We start from the raw sequence: 17,297 nt of genomic DNA, 5'->3' as shown, positions 1-17,297 counted from the left end.
GCCAAACATAACGTTTTGCATTGTTGCCAAAAAGTTCAATTTTGGTTTCATCTTACCAGAGCACCTTCTTCCACGTGTTTGGTGTGTCTCCCAGGTGGCTTGTGGCAAACTTTAAACAACACTTTTTATGGATATCTTTAAGAAATTGCTTTCTTCTTGCCACTCTTCCATAAAGGCCAGATTTGTGCAATATACGACTGATTGTTGTCCTATGGACAGAGTCTCCCACCTCAGCTGTAGATCTCTGCAATTCATCCAGAGTGATCATGGGCCTCTTGGCTGCATCTCTGATCAGTCTTCTCCTTGTATGAGCTGAAAGTTTAGAGGGACGGCCAGGTCTTGGTAGATTTGCAGTGGTCTGATACTCCTTCCATTTCAATATTATCGCTTGCAAAGTGCTCCTTGGGATGTTTAAAGCTTGGGAAATATTTTGTATCCAAATCCGGCTTTAAACTTCTTCACAACAGTATCTCGGACCTGCCTGGTGTGTTCCTTGTTCTTCATGATGCTCTCTGCGCTTTTAACGGACCTCTGAGACTATCACAGTGCAGGTGCATTTATACAGAGACTTGATTACACACAGGTGGATTGTATTTATCATCATTAGTCATTTAGGTCAACATTGGATCATTCAGAGATCCTCACTGAACTTCTGGAGAGAGTTTGCTGCACTGAAAGTAAAGGGGCTGAATAATTTTGCACGCCCAATTTTTCAGTTTTTGATTTGTTAAAAAAGTTTGAAATATCCAATCCACCTCATGATTGTGTCCCAAAAATACAGTTTTATATCTTTATGTTTGAAGCCTGAAATGTGGCAAAAGGTCGCAAAGTTCAAGGGGGCCGAATACTTTCGCAAGGCACTGCATATAATCGTTATATACCTCTGTGCTCAATTGTGATTGACTATACACCAAAGTGAAATGACACACACCATGCTTCATGCGCATAATGTTCATGTGAGGGGAATGTGTATATTTGGGGATGTGAGGGGAATGTGTATATTTGGTGATCTGAGGGGAAATGTGTATATTTGGGGATGTGAGGGGGAATGTGTATATTTGGGGATGTGAGGGAAATGTGTATATTTGGGGATGTGAGGGAAATGTGTATATTTGGGGATGTGATGGGGATTGTGTATATTTGGGGATGTGAGGGGAATGTGTATATTTGGGGATGTGAGGGGGAATGTGTATATTTGGGGATGTCAGGGGGAATGTGTATATTTGGGGATGTGAAAGGGAATGTGTATTTTTGGGGATGTGAGGGGAAATGTGTATATTTGGGGATGTGAGGGGGAATGTGTATATTTGGGGATGTGAGGGGGAATGTGTATATTTGGGGATGTGAGGCGGAATGTGTATATTAGGGGATGTGAGGTAGAAATGTGTATATTTGGGGATGTGAGGGGGAATGTGTATATTTGGGGATGTGAGGGGAATGTGTATATTTGGGGATGTGAGGGGAAATGTGTATATTTGGGGATGTGAGGGCAATGTGTATATTTGGGGATGTGAGGGGGAATGTGTATATTTGGAGATGTGAGGGGGAATGTGTATATTTGGGGATGTGAGGGGAATGTGTATATTTGGGGATGTGAGGGGAATGTGTATATTTGGGGATGTGAGGGGGAATGTGTATATTTGGGGATGTCAGGGGGAATGTGTATATTTGGGGATGTGAAAGGGAATGTGTATTTTTGGGGATGTGAGGGGAAATGTGTATATTTGGGGATGTGAGGGGGAATGTGTATATTTGGGGATGTGAGGGGGAATGTGTACATTTGGGGATGTGAAAGGGAATGTGTATTTTTGGGGATGTGAGGGGAAATGTGTATATTTGGGAATGTGAGGGGGAATGTGTATATTTGGGGATGTGAGGGGGAATGTCTATATTTGGGGATGTGAGGGCAATGTGTATATTTGGGGATGTGAGGGGGAATGTGTATATTTGGAGATGTGAGGGGGAATGTGTATATTTGGGGATGTGAGGGGAATGTGTATATTTGGGGATGTGAGGGGAATGTGTATATTTGGGGATGTGAGGGCAATGTGTATATTTGGGGATGTGAGGGGGAATGTGTATATTTGGAGATGTGAGGGGGAATGTGTATATTTGGGGATGTGAGGGGAATGTGTATATTTGGGGATGTGAGGGGAATGTGTATATTTGGGGATGTGAGGGGAATGTGTATATTTGGGGATGTCAGGGGAATGTGTATATTTGGGGATGTGAAAGGGAATGTGTATTTTTGGGGATGTGAGGGGAAATGTGTATATTTGGGGATGTGAGGGGGAATGTGTATATTTGGGGATGTGAGGGGGAATGTGTACATTTGGGGATGTGAAAGGGAATGTGTATTTTTGGGGATGTGAGGGGAAATGTGTATATTTGGGGATGTGAGGGGGAATGTGTATATTTGGGGATGTGAGGGGGAATGTCTATATTTGGGGATGTGAGGGGGAATGTGTATATTTGGGGATGTGAAAGGGAATGTGTATTTTGGGGGATGTGAGAGGAATGTGTATATTTGGGGATGTGAGGGGGAATGTGTATATTTAGGGATGTGAGGGGGAATGTGTATATTTGGGGATGTGAGGGGGAATGTGTATATTTAGGGATGTGAGGGGGAATGTGTATATTTAGGGATGTGAGGGGGAATGTGTATATTTGGGGATGTGAGGGGGAATGTGTATATTTAGGGATGTGAGGGGGAATGTGTATATTTAGGGATGTGAGGGGGAATGTGTATATTTGGGGATGTGAGGGGGAATGTGTATATTTAGGGATGTGAGGGGGAATGTGTATATTTGGAGATGTGAGGGGGAATGTGTATATTTGGGGATGTGAGGGGAATGTGTATATTTGGGGATGTGAGCACCTATGTTTTTAAGGATGCGTGTATGACCACAAACTCTTCACTGCTATCAGACCACAATGTATTGAAGGACTAGGATACCAAGTCTACAATAATCACCACCACACACACTGGTTTACTGCGTACCAGAGATGGAAGAGGAAGTGAGGCATCTCACTCGCTCCTTTTTTCCAATGGTCAACGACCTGAGTAAAGCAAAATGTTAATTTATCCACATCTTTGCTGTGTACCTTTGATAAGTGTGAGGATGATGTGGCGGTGTCCCATCTCACAGGCTCTGAACAGAGGCGTGTGTTTCATCACGTCTAGACTGTCCACTATGGCTCCTCTCTCCAACAGCAACCTCACTGTACTCACATGACCTGACAGAGAGGCCGCGTGCAGCGCTGCAACACACACACATTTAGTTGAGATTTTCAGTCTCCACACACTTCAGCAGCCTCACCTACTCGAGTTTTCAGAACCAGTTCGTCAAATGAAAAGTAATTTGTTGCACTTTGACCCTGTACTGTGTTGTGATGTTATTTAATGTCAGTCAATATTTACACCCTGGCCCATCTATCTACTCCAGTGACTCTGATCAACCCACTCTGCTCCCCATCACATTCAACCTCATTAGCATAGTACACCAGATCATTTGCATATTTTACCAACTCATTAGCATATGCTCACATAAATTGTCCCTGCAGGGCAGGAAGCGGGGCCATCACCATGGTGATTAGTGCTCCAATCAGCCCACGGGGCAGAGCAGGGGACAAAGGATAGCATGTCTACAGCTTGGGGATGGTGTGTGTATGTGTGTGTGTGTGTGTGTGTGTGTGTGTGTGTGTGTGTGTGTGTGTGTGTGTGTGTGTGTGTGTGTGTGTGTGTGTGTGTGTGTGTGTGTGTGTCTGTGTGTGTCTGTGTGTGTGTATGTGTGTGTGTATGTTTCTATGTATTTATGTGTGTGTGTGTGTGTGTGTGTGTGTGTGTGTGTGTGTGTGTGTGTGTGTGTGTGTGTGTGTGTGTGTGTGTGTGTGTGTGTGTTGTTGGTTGTGTGTGTGTGTGTGTTTCTATGTATTTATGTGTGTGTGTGTGTGTGTGTGTGTGTGTGTGTGTGTGTGTGTGTGTGTGTGTGTGTGTGTGTGTGTGTGTGTGTGTGTGTGTGTGCGCATGTGTGTGTGTGTCAGAGAGAATATGTGTATCAGAGAGAGTATGTGTATCAGAGAGAGTATGTGTATCAGAGAGAGTATGTGTATCAGAGAGAGCATGTGTATCAGAGAGAGCATGTGTATCAGAGAGAGTATGTGTATCAGAGAGAGTATGTGTATCAGAGAGAGTATGTGTATCAGAGAGAGTATGTGTATCAGAGAGAGTATGTGTATCAGAGAGAGTATGTGTATCAGAGAGAGTATGTGTATCAGAGAGAGTATGTGTATCAGAGAGAGTATGTGTATCAGAGAGAGTATGTGTATCAGAGAGAGTATGTGTATCAGAGAGAGTATGTGTATCAGAGAGAGTATGTGTATCAGAGAGAGTATGTGTATCAGAGAGTGTATGTGTATCAGAGAGAGTATGTGTATCAGAGAGAGTATGTGTATCAGAGAGAGTATGTGTATCAGAGAGAGTATGTATCAGAGAGAGTGTATCAGAGAGTGTATGTGTATCAGAGAGAGTATGTATCAGTATGTGTATCAGAGAGTGTATGTGTATCAGAGAGAGTATGTGTATCAGAGAGAGTATGTGTATCAGAGAGAGTATGTGTATCAGAGAGAGTATGTGTATCAGAGAGAGTATGTGTATCAGAGAGAGTATGTGTATCAGAGAGAGTATGTGTATCAGAGAGAGTATGTGTATCAGAGAGTGTATGTGTATCAGAGAGAGTATGTGTACATGCTCACTAGTTTTGGTCATTTTCTTAACAGTGTCAGTTATGTGTTGACATGTCTCTCTCCCCACTCGTCTCTCCGCTCCACTGCTTTCGGGGAATCCCCTGACATCTATGCCACTCTGGGGAATCCCCTGTGACATCAGACAGCCGCTGTCCTGCCACCTGCGTCACCTCCAGTGCCTCAACATTCCTACACGCGCAGGATGACAGAGGCTAGCATCAGTGTGTGAGTGTGTGTGTGTGTGTGTGTGTGTGTGTGTGTGTGTGTGTGTGTGTGTGTGTGTGTGTGTGTGTGTGTGTGTGTGTGTGTGTGTGTGTGTGTGTGTGTGTGTGTGTCATCTCTGTCTGTTTATCTCTCTGAGTAGCTCTGATGGTGACAGTACCAGGACATTAAGATCTGGGAAACTGTGGTGAAGGCGGTGAGGGGGGTAGGGGATGAAAGGGGAGGTGTCCTCTACCAGCCTGACCAGTCACAGCAGCTCTTGGTCTACTGCTGACTGAAACAATCCCTGCATATTAAACACATCCCGGAGTTCCTCACCAGTGCCTCCGTACTTGTCGGCCATGTTGATGTCAATGTCAGGCGTGAGTGTCAGCATGGTGCGTATGACATCATCGCTTCCTTTGCCAGCAGCCCACATGAACGCTGTGCGGCCCTCCAGATCTGGCTCGTCTTTCACAGAGGGGTGGGACAGAAACACACCCACCGTCTCCTACGCACACACACACACACACACACATGCACACACACACGTGCACGTACGCACACACACGCACACACATGAGTCCCTGATATAAGGTGAAAACGTGCGCGTGTTTGCATGTGTGTGTGTCTACGTACAGCGTAGTTGCTCTGAGCTCCATAGTGTAGAGGTGTGGCCCCATGGCTGTCTGAGGGGATGGTGCCTGACGTGTTCCTCTCCAACAACAAGTGCACTATCTTGGCATGTCCTGAAACACACATCAACATATCCAGGTTCAGCTCGGGCCCCTCCGGTACAGTATCTGGACCAGTGATGGAACCACATTCTGATGACAGGATCCACATTGTAAACACAGTCTCTTACCCAGCAGTGCAGCCCAGTGCAGCGGGGTTCTGAACAGGTTGTCGTACGCCGTGACGCTGCAGCCTTCATACGATGTCAGCACCTCCACCACTGCCTCGTTGCCGTCGGCAACCGCAAAGTGCAAAGGCGTGCGCCCCTCATAGTCCTGCCAGTTCAACAGAGACTCGGTAGGAGCCGCCTCCTACGCACACACACACACACCTCATTTACATCAGTAAGCAGAGGATGGTGTGTGTAAGGATGACATTCTCACTGGATAGTGTGTGTGTGTGTGTGTGTGTGTGTGTGTGTGTGTGTGTGTGTGTGTGTGTGTGTGTGTGTGTGTGTGTGTGTGTGTGTGTGTGTGTGTGTGTACCAGTATGCAGCGGACGGTGTGTATAGCGGTGTGCTCCTGGCTGTGTGCAGCCCAGTGTAGGGGGATCTTGCCCTCACTGTCTGGGATGCCGATGTTGGAGTCGTGTTTGATGAGCAGTCTGACGTGCTCTGGCCTGTTATAGAACGCTGACCAGTGGAGCGCAGTCTGCTGCAGGGGGAGAGAGGGGTGGGGGGGTGGTGACAGACACTATTGTAATAATAATTTTGGGCCCAATACTGGCCCAACTCTCTAAACTCCAGGCTCTAACCTCCAGGCTATTTGCCCTAGAAATAACTGTGATCTAAATCAAAGAGCCCTAGAACATATTCTACAGAAACACACAAAGCCCGAGGATTTAACATGACAGTAACAGTGACAATAACAGTGACAGTAATAATGACTGTAACAGTGACAGTAACAGTAACAATGACTGTAATAGTGACAGTGACATGACAGTAACAATGACAGTAACAGTGACAGTAACAATGACTGTAACAGTAACAGTGACAATAACAGTGACAGTAATAATGACTGTAACAATGACAGTAACAATGACAGTAACAGTGACAGTAATAATGATTGTAACAATGACAGTAACAATGACAGTAACAATTACTGTAACAGTGACAGTGACAGTAGCAATGACTGTAACAGTGACAGTAACAATGACTGTAATAATGATTGTAACAATGACAGTAACAATTACTGTAACAGTGACTGTAACAATGTCTGTAATAGTGACAGTAACAGTGACAATAAAAGTGACAGTAACAGTGACAGTGATAATAAAAGTGACAGTAAGAGTGACAGTGATAATAAAAGTGACAGTAAGAGTGACAGTAAGAGTGACAGTGATAATAAAAGTGACAGTAACAGTGACAGTAACAGTGGTAATGACTGTAAAAGTGACAAAAGTGACAGTAACGGTGACAGTAACAGTGACAGTGATAATAAAAGTAACAGTAACAGTAACAGTAACAGTGACAATAAAAGTGACAGTAACAGTGACAGGACAGCGGAGTCAATCACCACCTTCCGGAGACACCTGAAACCCCACCTCTTTAAGGAATACCTAGGATAGGATAAGTAATCCTTCTCACCCCCCCTAAAAGATTTAGATGCACTATTGTAAAGTGGCTGTTCCACTGGATGTCATAAGGTGAATGCACCAATTTGTAAGTCGCTCTGGATAAGAGCGTCTGCTAAATGACTTAAATGTAAATGTAAAATGTTAAATGTGGTAATGACTGTAAAAGTGACAATAAAAGTGACAGTAACGGTGACAGTGATAATAAAAGTGACAGTAACAGTGACAGTAAAAGTGATAATAAAAGTGACATTAACAGTGACAGTAACAGTGACAGTGATAATAAAAGTGACAGTAAGAGTGACAGTGATAATAAAAGTGACAGTAAGAGTGACAGTGATAAATAATAATAAGTGACAGTAACAGTGGTAATGACTGTAAATTGACAAAAGTGATAATAAAAGTGACAGTAACAGTGACAGTGATAATAAAAGTGACAGTAACAGTGACAGTAACAGTGGTAAAAGTGACTGTAAAAGTGACAATAAAAGTGAAGTACCACGGAGACACCTGTAACCCCAGTGACAGTGATAATAAACCCCCCTAAAAGTGACAGTAACAGTGACAGTAACAGTGGTAATGACTGTAACAGTGATAATAAAAGTGACATTAACAGTGACAGTAACAGTGACAGTGATAATAAAAGTGACAGTAACAGTGGTAATGACTGTAACAGTGACAGTGATAATAAAAGTGACAGTAACAGTGACAGTAACAGTGACAATAAAAGTGACAGTAATAGTGACAGTAACAGTGACAGTGATAATAAAAGTGACAGTAACAGTGACAGTAACAGTGGTAATGACTGTAAAAGTGACAATAAAAGTGACAGTAACGGTGACAGTAACAGTGACAGTGATAATAAAAGTGACAGTAACAGTGGTAAGTAATGACTGTAACAGTGACAGTGATAATAAAAGTGACAGTAACAGTGACAGTAACAATAATAATAAAAGTGACAGTAACAGTGTTAATGACAGTAACAGTGACAGTGATAATAAAAGTGACAGTAAAAGTGACAGTAACAGTGACAGTGATAATAAAAGTGACAGTAACAGTGACAGTAACAGTGGTAATGACTGTAAAAGTGACAATAAAAGTGACAGTAACGGTGACTGTAACAGTGACAGTGATAATAAAAGTGACAGTAACAGTGACAGTAACAGTGATAATAAAAGTGACATTAACAGTGACAGTAACAGTGACAGTGATAATAAAAGTGACAGTAACAGTGACAGTAACAGTGGTAATGACTGTAAAAGTGACAATAAAAGTGACCGTAACGGTGACAGTAACAGTGACAATAAAAGTGACAGTAACAGTGGTAATGACTGTAACAGTGACAGTGATAATAAAAGTGACAGTAACAGTGACAGTAACAGTGGTAATGACTGTAAAAGTGACAATAAAAGTGACCGTAACGGTGACAGTAACAGTGATAATAAAAGTGACAGTAACAGTGACAGTAACAGTGGTAATGACTGTAAAAGTGACAATAAAAGTGACAGTAACGGTGACTGTAACAGTGACAGTGATAATAAAAGTGACAGTAACAGTGATAATAACAGTGACAGTAACAGTGACAGTAACGGTGACAGTAACAGTGACAGTGATAATAAAAGTGACAGTAACAGTGGTAATGACTGTAACAGTGACAGTGATAATAAAAGTGACAGTAACAGTGACAGTGATAATAAAAGTGACAGTAACAGTGACAGTAACAGTGGTAATGACTGTAAAAGTTACAATAAAAGTGACCGTAACGGTGACAGTAACAGTGACAATAAAAGTGACAGTAACAGTGACAGTAACAGTGGTAATGACTGTAAAAGAAGTGACAATAAAAGTGACAGTAACGGTGACAGTAACAGTGATAATAAAAGTGACAGTAACAGTGACAGTAACAGTGGTAATGACTGTAAAAGTGACAATAAAAGTGACAGTAACGGTGACTGTAACAGTGACAGTGATAATAAAAGTGACAGTAACAGTGACAGTAACAGTGATAATAAAAGTGACATTAACAGTGACAGTAACAGTGACAGTGATAATAAAAGTGACAGTAACAGTGACAGTAACAGTGGTAATGACTGTAACAGTGACAGTGATAATAAAAGTGACAGTAACAGTGACAGTAACAGTGACAGTGAAAGTGACAGTAAAGTGACAGTAATGACTGTAACAGTGACAGTGATAATAAAAGTGACAGTAACAGTGACAGTAACAGTGATAATAAAAGTGACATTAACAGTGACAGTAACAGTGACAGTGATAATAAAAGTGACAGTAACAGTGACAGTAACAGTGGTAATGACTGTAAAAGAAGTGACAATAAAAGTGACAGTAACGGTGACAGTAACAGTGGTAATGACTGTAAAAGAAGTGACAATAAAAGTGACAGTAACAGTGACAGTAACAGTGGTAATGACTGTAAAAGAAGTGACAATAAAAGTGACAGTAACGGTGACAGTAACAGTGACAGTGATAATAAAAGTGACAGTAACAGTGACAGTAACAGTGATAATAAAAGTGACATTAACAGTGACAGTAACAGTGACAGTGATAATAAAAGTGACAGTAACAGTGGTAATGACTGTAACAGTGACAGTGATAATAAAAGTGACAGTAACAGTGACAGTAACAGTGACAATAAAAGTGACAGTAATAGTGACAGTAACAGTGACAGTGATAATAAAAGTGACAGTAACAGTGACAGTAACAGTGACAGTGACTGATAATAAAAGTGACAGATAATAGTGACAGTAACAGTGACAGTGATAATAAAAGTGACAGTAATAGTGACAGTAACAGTGACAGTGATAATAAAAGTGACAGTAATAGTGACAGTAACAGTGACAGTGACAGTGATAATAAAAGTGACAGTAATAGTGACAGTAACAGTGACAGTGATAATAAAAGTGACAGTAACAGTGGTAATGACTGCTAACAGTGACAGTGATAATAAAAGTGACAGTAACAGTGACAGTAACAGTGACAGTGATAATAAAAGTGACAGTAACAGTGACAGTAACAGTGGTAATGACTGAACTAAAAGTGACAATAAAAGTGACAGTAACCTGTGTGACAGTAACAGTGACAATAAAAGTGACAGTAACAGTGACAGTAACAGTGGTAATGACTGTAAAAGTGACAATAAAATGTGACATCTGGATGACAGTAACAGTGATAATAAAAGTGACAGTAACAGTGACAGTAACAGTGGTAATGACTGTAAAAGTGACAATAAAAACTATTAACGGTGACTGTAAACAGTGATAATAAAAGTGACAGTAACTTGTTCTTGACAGTAACAGTGATAGGTAACAGTGTTTGACAGTAACCAGTGAGGTGGAGGGGTGTTACCTCCTCTAGATAACAATGACTGTAACAGTGACAGTGATAATAAAAGTGACAGTAACAGTGGGTTCTCAGACTAATGACTGTAACAGTGACAGTGATAATAAAAGTGACAGTAACAGTGACAGTAACAGTGACAGTGATAATAAAAGTGACTTTCCTGTTGTAATAGTGACAGTAACAGTGACAGTGATAATAAAAGTGACAGTAATAGTGACAGTAACAGTGACTGATAATTTCCTGTTAATAGTGACAGTAACAGTGACTCTGATAATAAAAGTGACAGTAATGACTTTCCTGTTGGTTCTCAGACTGACAATAAAAGTGACCGTTCTGACAGTAACAGTGATAATAAAAGTGACAGTAACAGTGACAGTAACAGTGGTAATGACTGTAAAAGTGACAATAAAAGTGACTCGTAACGGTGACTGTAACAGTGACAATAATAAGTGACAGTAACAGTGACAGTAACAGTGATGGTAACAGTGACAGTAACTGTTCTTAAAGTAACAGTGACAGTGATAATAAAAGTGACAGTAACAGTGGTAATGACTGTAACAGTGACTTTCCTGATAATAAAAGTGACTCTCTAACAGTGACTTAACTGTGACTGTTGGTTCTCAGTGATAATAAAAGTGACAGTAATTTCCTGTGACAGTAACAGTGACTGTGATAATAAAAGTGACAGTAATAGTGACAGTAACAGTGACAGTGATAATAAAAGTGACAGTAATAGTGACAGTAACAGTGACAGTGATAATAAAAGTGACAGTAATAGTGACAGTAACAGTGACAGTGACAGTGATAATAAAAGTGACAGTAATAGTGACAGTAACAGTGACAGTGATAATAAAAGTGACAGTAATAGTGACAGTAACAGTATGCTATAACAGAGATATCACCTCCTCTATGGCTGTTGCTAGAGATCTATTCTGGGACATACTGAAACCAGTGTCATCTGACATGCTGATGATGCATATTGGATTATCACAGAACTAACAGACAGATAGACATCATCGCTACAGACAGAGGGGGCCTGTGTGTGTGTGTGTGCGTGCCTGTAGAATGTATTTGGCACAACTGTCTGCCTTGATGAGTCAGGACAAAGAGCCAATTGTCATGTGTGTTCTGTGTTCTTTCTGGATTGCTCAGAACTCCACGTGAACTCTAATTCAGTCAATCAAATCAAAGAGCTCAGACATTTCCATAACAAGTTCTGTTTGATAGAACTATTACCCAACTTTCTTTCCAGTTGGTTCTACCTTGTTCTTGTCCTGTGTATCCACCTCTCCAGGTCCTCTGTGTTTGAGCAGCAAGGCCAGGGGTTTGGGGGAGGGGTGACAGACTCTCTCTCTCTGTTCCAGGTGGAGTTCTTACCTCCTCTAGATCCTTCTGCAGCCAATCAGCACGACTCTGTTCTTTCCTGGGTTCAGACTCTCAGAAACCGCACTGTTCCCTGTTGAAGTTCACAGACTCACACACACTCTCTATGGTGTCTTATCCAATTCCATCATCATCCATCTCTGTCCTTTCCTATTGGTTCTCAGACTCTCTCCTCCTCTCTGTTCTTTCCTATTAGTTCTCATACTCTCTCCTCTCTCTTCTCTGTTCTTTCCTATTGGTTCTCAGACTCTCTCCTCTCTCTTCTCTGTTCTTTCCTATTGGTTCTCATACTCTCTCCTCTCTCTTCTCTGTTCTTTCCTATTGGTTCTCAGACTCTCTCCTCTCTCTTCTCTGTTCTTTCCTATTGGTTCTCAGACTCTCTCCTCTCTCTTCTCTGTTCTTTCCTATTGGTTCTCAGACTCTCTCCTCTCTGTTCTTTCCTATTGGTTCTCAGACTCTCTCCTCTCTGTTCTTTCCTGTTGGTTCTCAGACTCTCTCCTCTCTGTTCTTTCCTGTTGGTTCTCAGACTCTCTCCTCTGTTGTTCTTTCCTGTTGGTTCTCAGACTCTCTCCTCTCTCTGTTCTTTCCTGTTGGTTCTCAGACTCTCTCCTCTCTGTTCTGTTCTTTCCTGTTGGTTCTCAGACTCTCTCCTCTCTGTTCTTTCCTGTTGGTTCTCAGACTCTCTCCTCTCTGTTCTTTCCTGTTGGTTCTCAGACTCTCTCCTCTCTGTTCTTTCCTGTTGGTTCTCAGACTCTCTCCTCTCTGTTCTTTCCTGTTGGTTCTCAGACTCTCTCCTCTGTTCTTTCTGTTGGTTCTCAGACTCTCTGTTCTTTCCTGTTGGTTCTCAGACTCTCTCCTCTCTGTTCTTTCCTGTTGGTTCTCAGACTCTCTCCTCTCTGTTCTTTCCTGTTGGTTCTCAGACTCTCTCCTCTCTGTTCTTTCCTGTTGGTTCTCAGACTTCTCCTCTCTGTTCTTTCCTGTTGGTTCTCAGACTCTCTCCTCTCTGTTCTTTCCTGTTGGTTCTCAGACTCTCTCCTCTCTGTTCTTTCCTGTTGGTTCTCAGACTCTCTCCTCTCTGTTCTTTCCTGTTGGTTCTCAGACTCTCTCCTCTCTGTTCTTTCCTATTGGTTCTCAGACTCTCTCCTCTCTGTTCTTTCCTGTTGGTTCTCAGACTCTCTCCTCTCTGTTCTTTCCTGTTGGTTCTCAGACTCTCTCCTCTCTGTTCTTTCCTGTTGGTTCTCAGACTCTCTCCTCTCTGTTCTTTCCTATTAGTTCTCAGACTCTCTCCTCTCTGTTCTCTGTTCTTTCCTGTTGGTTCTCAGACTCTCTCCTCTCTGTTCTTTCCTGTTGGTTCTCAGACTCTCTCCTCTGTTCTTTCCTGTTCTCTGTTCTTTCCTGTTGGTTCTCAGACTCTCTCCTCTCTGTTCTTTCCTGTTGGTTCTCAGACTCTCTCCTCTCTGTTCTTTCCTGTTGGTTCTCAGACTCTCTCCTCTCTGTTCTTTCCTGTTGGTTCTCAGACTCTCTCCTCTCTGTTCTTTCCTGTTGGTTCTCAGACTCTCTCCTCTCTGTTCTTTCCTGTTGGTTCTCAGACTCTCTCCTCTCTGTTCTTTCCTGTTGGTTCTCAGACTCTCTCTGTTCTCTCTGTTCTTTCTGTTCTGTTGGTTCTCAGACTCTCTCCTCTCTGTTCTTTCCTGTTGGTTCTCAGACTCTCTCCTCTCTGTTCTTTCCTATTGGTTCTCAGACTCTCTCCTCTCTGTTCTTTCCTGTTGGTTCTCAGACTCTCTCCTCTCTGTTCTTTCCTGTTGGTTCTCAGACTCTCTCCTCTCTGTTCTTTCCTGTTGGTTCTCAGACTCTCTCCTCTCTGTTCTTTCCTATTGGTTCTCAGACTCTCTCCTCTCTCTTCTCTGTTCTTTCCTGTTGGTTCTCAGACTCTCTCCTCTCTGTTCTTTCCTGTTGGTTCTCAGACTCTCTCCTCTCTGTTCTTTCCTGTTGGTTCTCAGACTCTCTCCTCTCTGTTCTTTCCTGTTGGTTCTCAGACTCTCTCCTCTCTGTTCTTTCCTATTGGTTCTCAGACTCTCTCCTCTCTGTTCTTTCCTGTTGGTTCTCAGACTCTCTCCTCTCTCTTCTCTGTTCTTTCCTGTTGGTTCTCAGACTCTCTCCTCTCTGTTCTTTCCTGTTGGTTCTCAGACTCTCTCCTCTCTGTTCTTTCCTGTTGGTTCTCAGACTCTCTCCTCTCTGTTCTTTCCTGTTGGTTCTCAGACTCTCTCCTCTCTGTTCTTTCCTGTTGGTTCTCAGACTCTCTCCTCTCTGTTCTTTCCTGTTGGTTCTCAGACTCTCTCCTCTCTCTTCTCTGTTCTTTCCTGTTGGTTCTCAGACTCTCTCCTCTCTGTTCTTTCCTGTTGGTTCTCAGACTCTCTCCTCTCTGTTCTTTCCTGTTGGTTCTCAGACTCTCTCCTCTCTGTTCTCTGTTCTTTCCTGTTGGTTCTCAGACTCTCTCCTCTCTCTTCTCTGTTCTTTCCTGTTGGTTCTCAGACTCTCTCCTCTCTGTTCTCTGTTCTTTCCTGTTGGTTCTCAGACTCTCTCCTCTCTGTTCTTTCCTGTTGGTTCTCAGACTCTCTCCTCTCTGTTCTTTCCTGTTGGTTCTCAGACTCTCTCCTCTCTGTTCTTTCCTGTTGGTTCTCAGACTCTCTCCTCTCTGTTCTTTCCTGTTGGTTCTCAGACTCTCTCCTCTCTGTTCTTTCCTATTGGTTCTCAGACTCTCTCCTCTCTCTTCTCTGTTCTTTCCTATTGGTTCTCAGACTCTCTCCTTTCTCTTCTCTGTTCTTTCCTATTGGTTCTCAGACTCCCTCCTCTCTCTTCTCTGTTCTTTCCTATTGGGTCTCAGACTCTCTCCTCTCTGTTCTTTCCTGTTAGTTCTCAGACTCTCTCCTCTCTGTTCTTTCCTGTTGGTTCTCAGACTCTCTTCTCTCTGTTCTTTCCTGTTGGTTCTCAGACTCTCTCCTCTCTCCTCTCTGTTCTTTCCTGTTGGTTCTCAGACTCTCTCCTCTGTTCTTTCCTGTTGGTTCTCAGACTCTCTCCTCTCTGTTCTTTCCTATTGGTTCTCAGACTCTCTCCTCTCTGTTCTTTCCTGTTGGTTCTCAGACTCTCTCCTCTCTTTTCTTTCCTGTTGTTGTTCTCAGACTCTCTCCTCTCTGTTCTTTCCTATTAGTTCTCAGACTCTCTCCTCTCTGTTCTTTCCTGTTGGTTCTCAGACTCTCTCCTCTCTGTTCTTTCCTATTGGTTCTCAGACTCTCTCCTCTCTGTTCTTTCCTGTTGGTTCTCAGACTCTCTCCTCTCTGTTCTTTCCTGTTGGTTCTCAGACTCTCTCCTCTCTGTTCTTTCCTGTTGGTTCTCAGACTCTCTCCTCTCTGTTCTTTCCTATTGGTTCTCAGACTCTCTCCTCTCTGTTCTTTCCTGTTGGTTCTCAGACTCTCTCCTCTCTGTTCTTTCCTGTTGGTTCTCAGACTCTCTCCTCTCTGTTCTTTCCTGTTGGTTCTCAGACTCTCTCCTCTCTGTTCTCTGTTCTTTCCTGTTGGTTCTCAGACTCTCTCCTCTCTGTTCTTTCCTGTTGGTTCTCAGACTCTCTCCTCTCTGTTCTTTCCTGTTGGTTCTCAGACTCTCTCCTCTCTGTTCTTTCCTGTTGGTTCTCAGACTCTCTCCTCTCTGTTCTTTCCTATTGGTTCTCAGACTCTCTCCTCTCTGTTCTTTCCTGTTGGTTCTCAGACTCTCTCCTCTCTCCTCTCTGTTCTTTCCTGTTGGTTCTCAGACTCTCTCCTCTCTGTTCTTTCCTGTTGGTTCTCAGACTCTCTCCTCTCTGTTCTTTCCTGTTGGTTCTCAGACTCTCTCCTCTCTGTTCTTTCCTGTTGGTTCTCAGACTCTCTCCTCTCTGTTCTTTCCTGTTGGTTCTCAGACTCTCTCCTCTCTGTTCTTTCCTGTTGGTTCTCAGACTCTCTCCTCTCTGTTCTTTCCTATTGGTTCTCAGACTCTCTCCTCTCTGTTCTTTCCTGTTGGTTCTCAGACTCTCTCCTCTCTGTTCTTTCCTGTTGGTTCTCAGACTCTCTCCTCTCTCCTCTCTGTTCTTTCCTGTTGGTTCTCAGACTCTCTCCTCTCTCTTCTCTGTTCTTTCCTGTTGGTTCTCAGACTCTCTCCTCTCTGTTCTTTCCTGTTGGTTCTCAGACTCTCTCCTCTCTGTTCTTTCCTATTGGTTCTCAGACTCTCTCCTCTCTCTTATCTGTTCTTTCCTGTTGGTTCTGACTCTCTCCTCTCTCTTCTCTGTTCTTTCCTATTGGTTCTCAGACTCTCTCCTCTCTGTTCTTTCCTATTGGTTCTCAGACTCTCTCCTCTCTCTTATCTGTTCTTTCCTATTGGTTCTCAGACTCTCTCCTCTCTGTTCTTTCCTGTTGGTTCTCAGACTCTCTCCTCTGTTCTTTCCTATTGGTTCTCAGACTCTCTCCTCTCTGTTCTTTCCTATTGGTTCTCAGACTCTCCTCTCTCTTATCTGTTCTTTCCTGTTGGTTCTCAGACTCTCTCCTCTCTGTTCTTTCCTATTGGTTCTCAGACTCTCTCCTCTCTGTTCTTTCCTGTTGGTTCTCAGACTCTCTCCTCTCTCCTCTCTGTTCTTTCCTGTTGGTTCTCAGACTCTCTCCTCTCTCCTCTCTGTTCTTTCCTGTTGGTTCTCAGACTCTCTCCTCTCTGTTCTTTCCTGTTGGTTCTCAGACTCTCTCCTCTCTCCTCTCTGTTCTTTCCTGTTGGTTCTCAGACTCTCTCCTCTCTGTTCTTTCCTGTTGGTTCTCAGACTCTCTCCTCTCTGTTCTTTCCTGTTGGTTCTCAGACTCTCTCCTCTCTTCTCTGTTCTTTCCTGTTGGTTCTCAGACTCTCTCCTCTCTGTTCTTTCCTGTTGGTTCTCAGACTCTCTCCTCTCTCCTCTCTGTTCTTTCCTGTTGGTTCTCAGACTCTCTCCTCTCTGTTCTCTGTTCTCTGCTGTTAGTTCTCAGACTCTCTTCTCTCTGTTATTTCCTGTTGGTTCTCAGACTCTCTCCTCTCTGTTCTTTCCTGTTGGTTCTCAGACTCTCTCCTCTCTGTTCTTTCCTGTTGGTTCTCAGACTCTCTCCTCTCTGTTCTCTGTTCTTTCCTGTTGGTTCTCAGACTCTCTCCTCTCTGTTCTTTCCTGTTGGTTCTCAGACTCTCTCCTCTCTGTTCTTTCCTGTTGGTTCTCAGACTCTCTCCTCTCTGTTCTTTCCTGTTGGTTCTCAGACTCTCTCCTC

General features: G+C 43.0%; 1 protein-coding gene across 2 annotated transcripts in view; it reads right to left on the bottom strand.

Annotated features, from left to right (window-relative positions):
• LOC118376519 (inversin-like) overlaps nt 1-17,297 on the bottom strand; it is a 60,451-nt gene that overhangs the window by 22,141 nt on the left and 21,013 nt on the right. Inside the window, exons 5-9 of one of the 2 annotated variants that reach the window (XM_052514936.1) lie at nt 6,168-6,335; nt 5,813-5,993; nt 5,587-5,696; nt 5,287-5,458; nt 3,106-3,261 (exon numbers count right to left, since the gene is read on the bottom strand). In XM_052514936.1, coding sequence (XP_052370896.1) covers nt 3,106-3,261; nt 5,287-5,458; nt 5,587-5,696; nt 5,813-5,993; nt 6,168-6,335 — 787 coding nt within the window. The remainder of the gene's footprint in view (nt 1-3,105; nt 3,262-5,286; nt 5,459-5,586; nt 5,697-5,812; nt 5,994-6,167; nt 6,336-17,297) is intronic. The other variant, XM_052514937.1, reaches the window with a different exon arrangement.

Source organism: Oncorhynchus keta, unplaced genomic scaffold (assembly GCF_023373465.1).
Source record: "Oncorhynchus keta strain PuntledgeMale-10-30-2019 unplaced genomic scaffold, Oket_V2 Un_scaffold_20222_pilon_pilon, whole genome shotgun sequence".
NCBI lineage: Eukaryota > Metazoa > Chordata > Actinopteri > Salmoniformes > Salmonidae > Oncorhynchus > Oncorhynchus keta.
The sequence above is the reverse complement of the archived record's forward strand: the minus strand, read 5'-3'. Positions and strand labels throughout refer to the sequence as shown.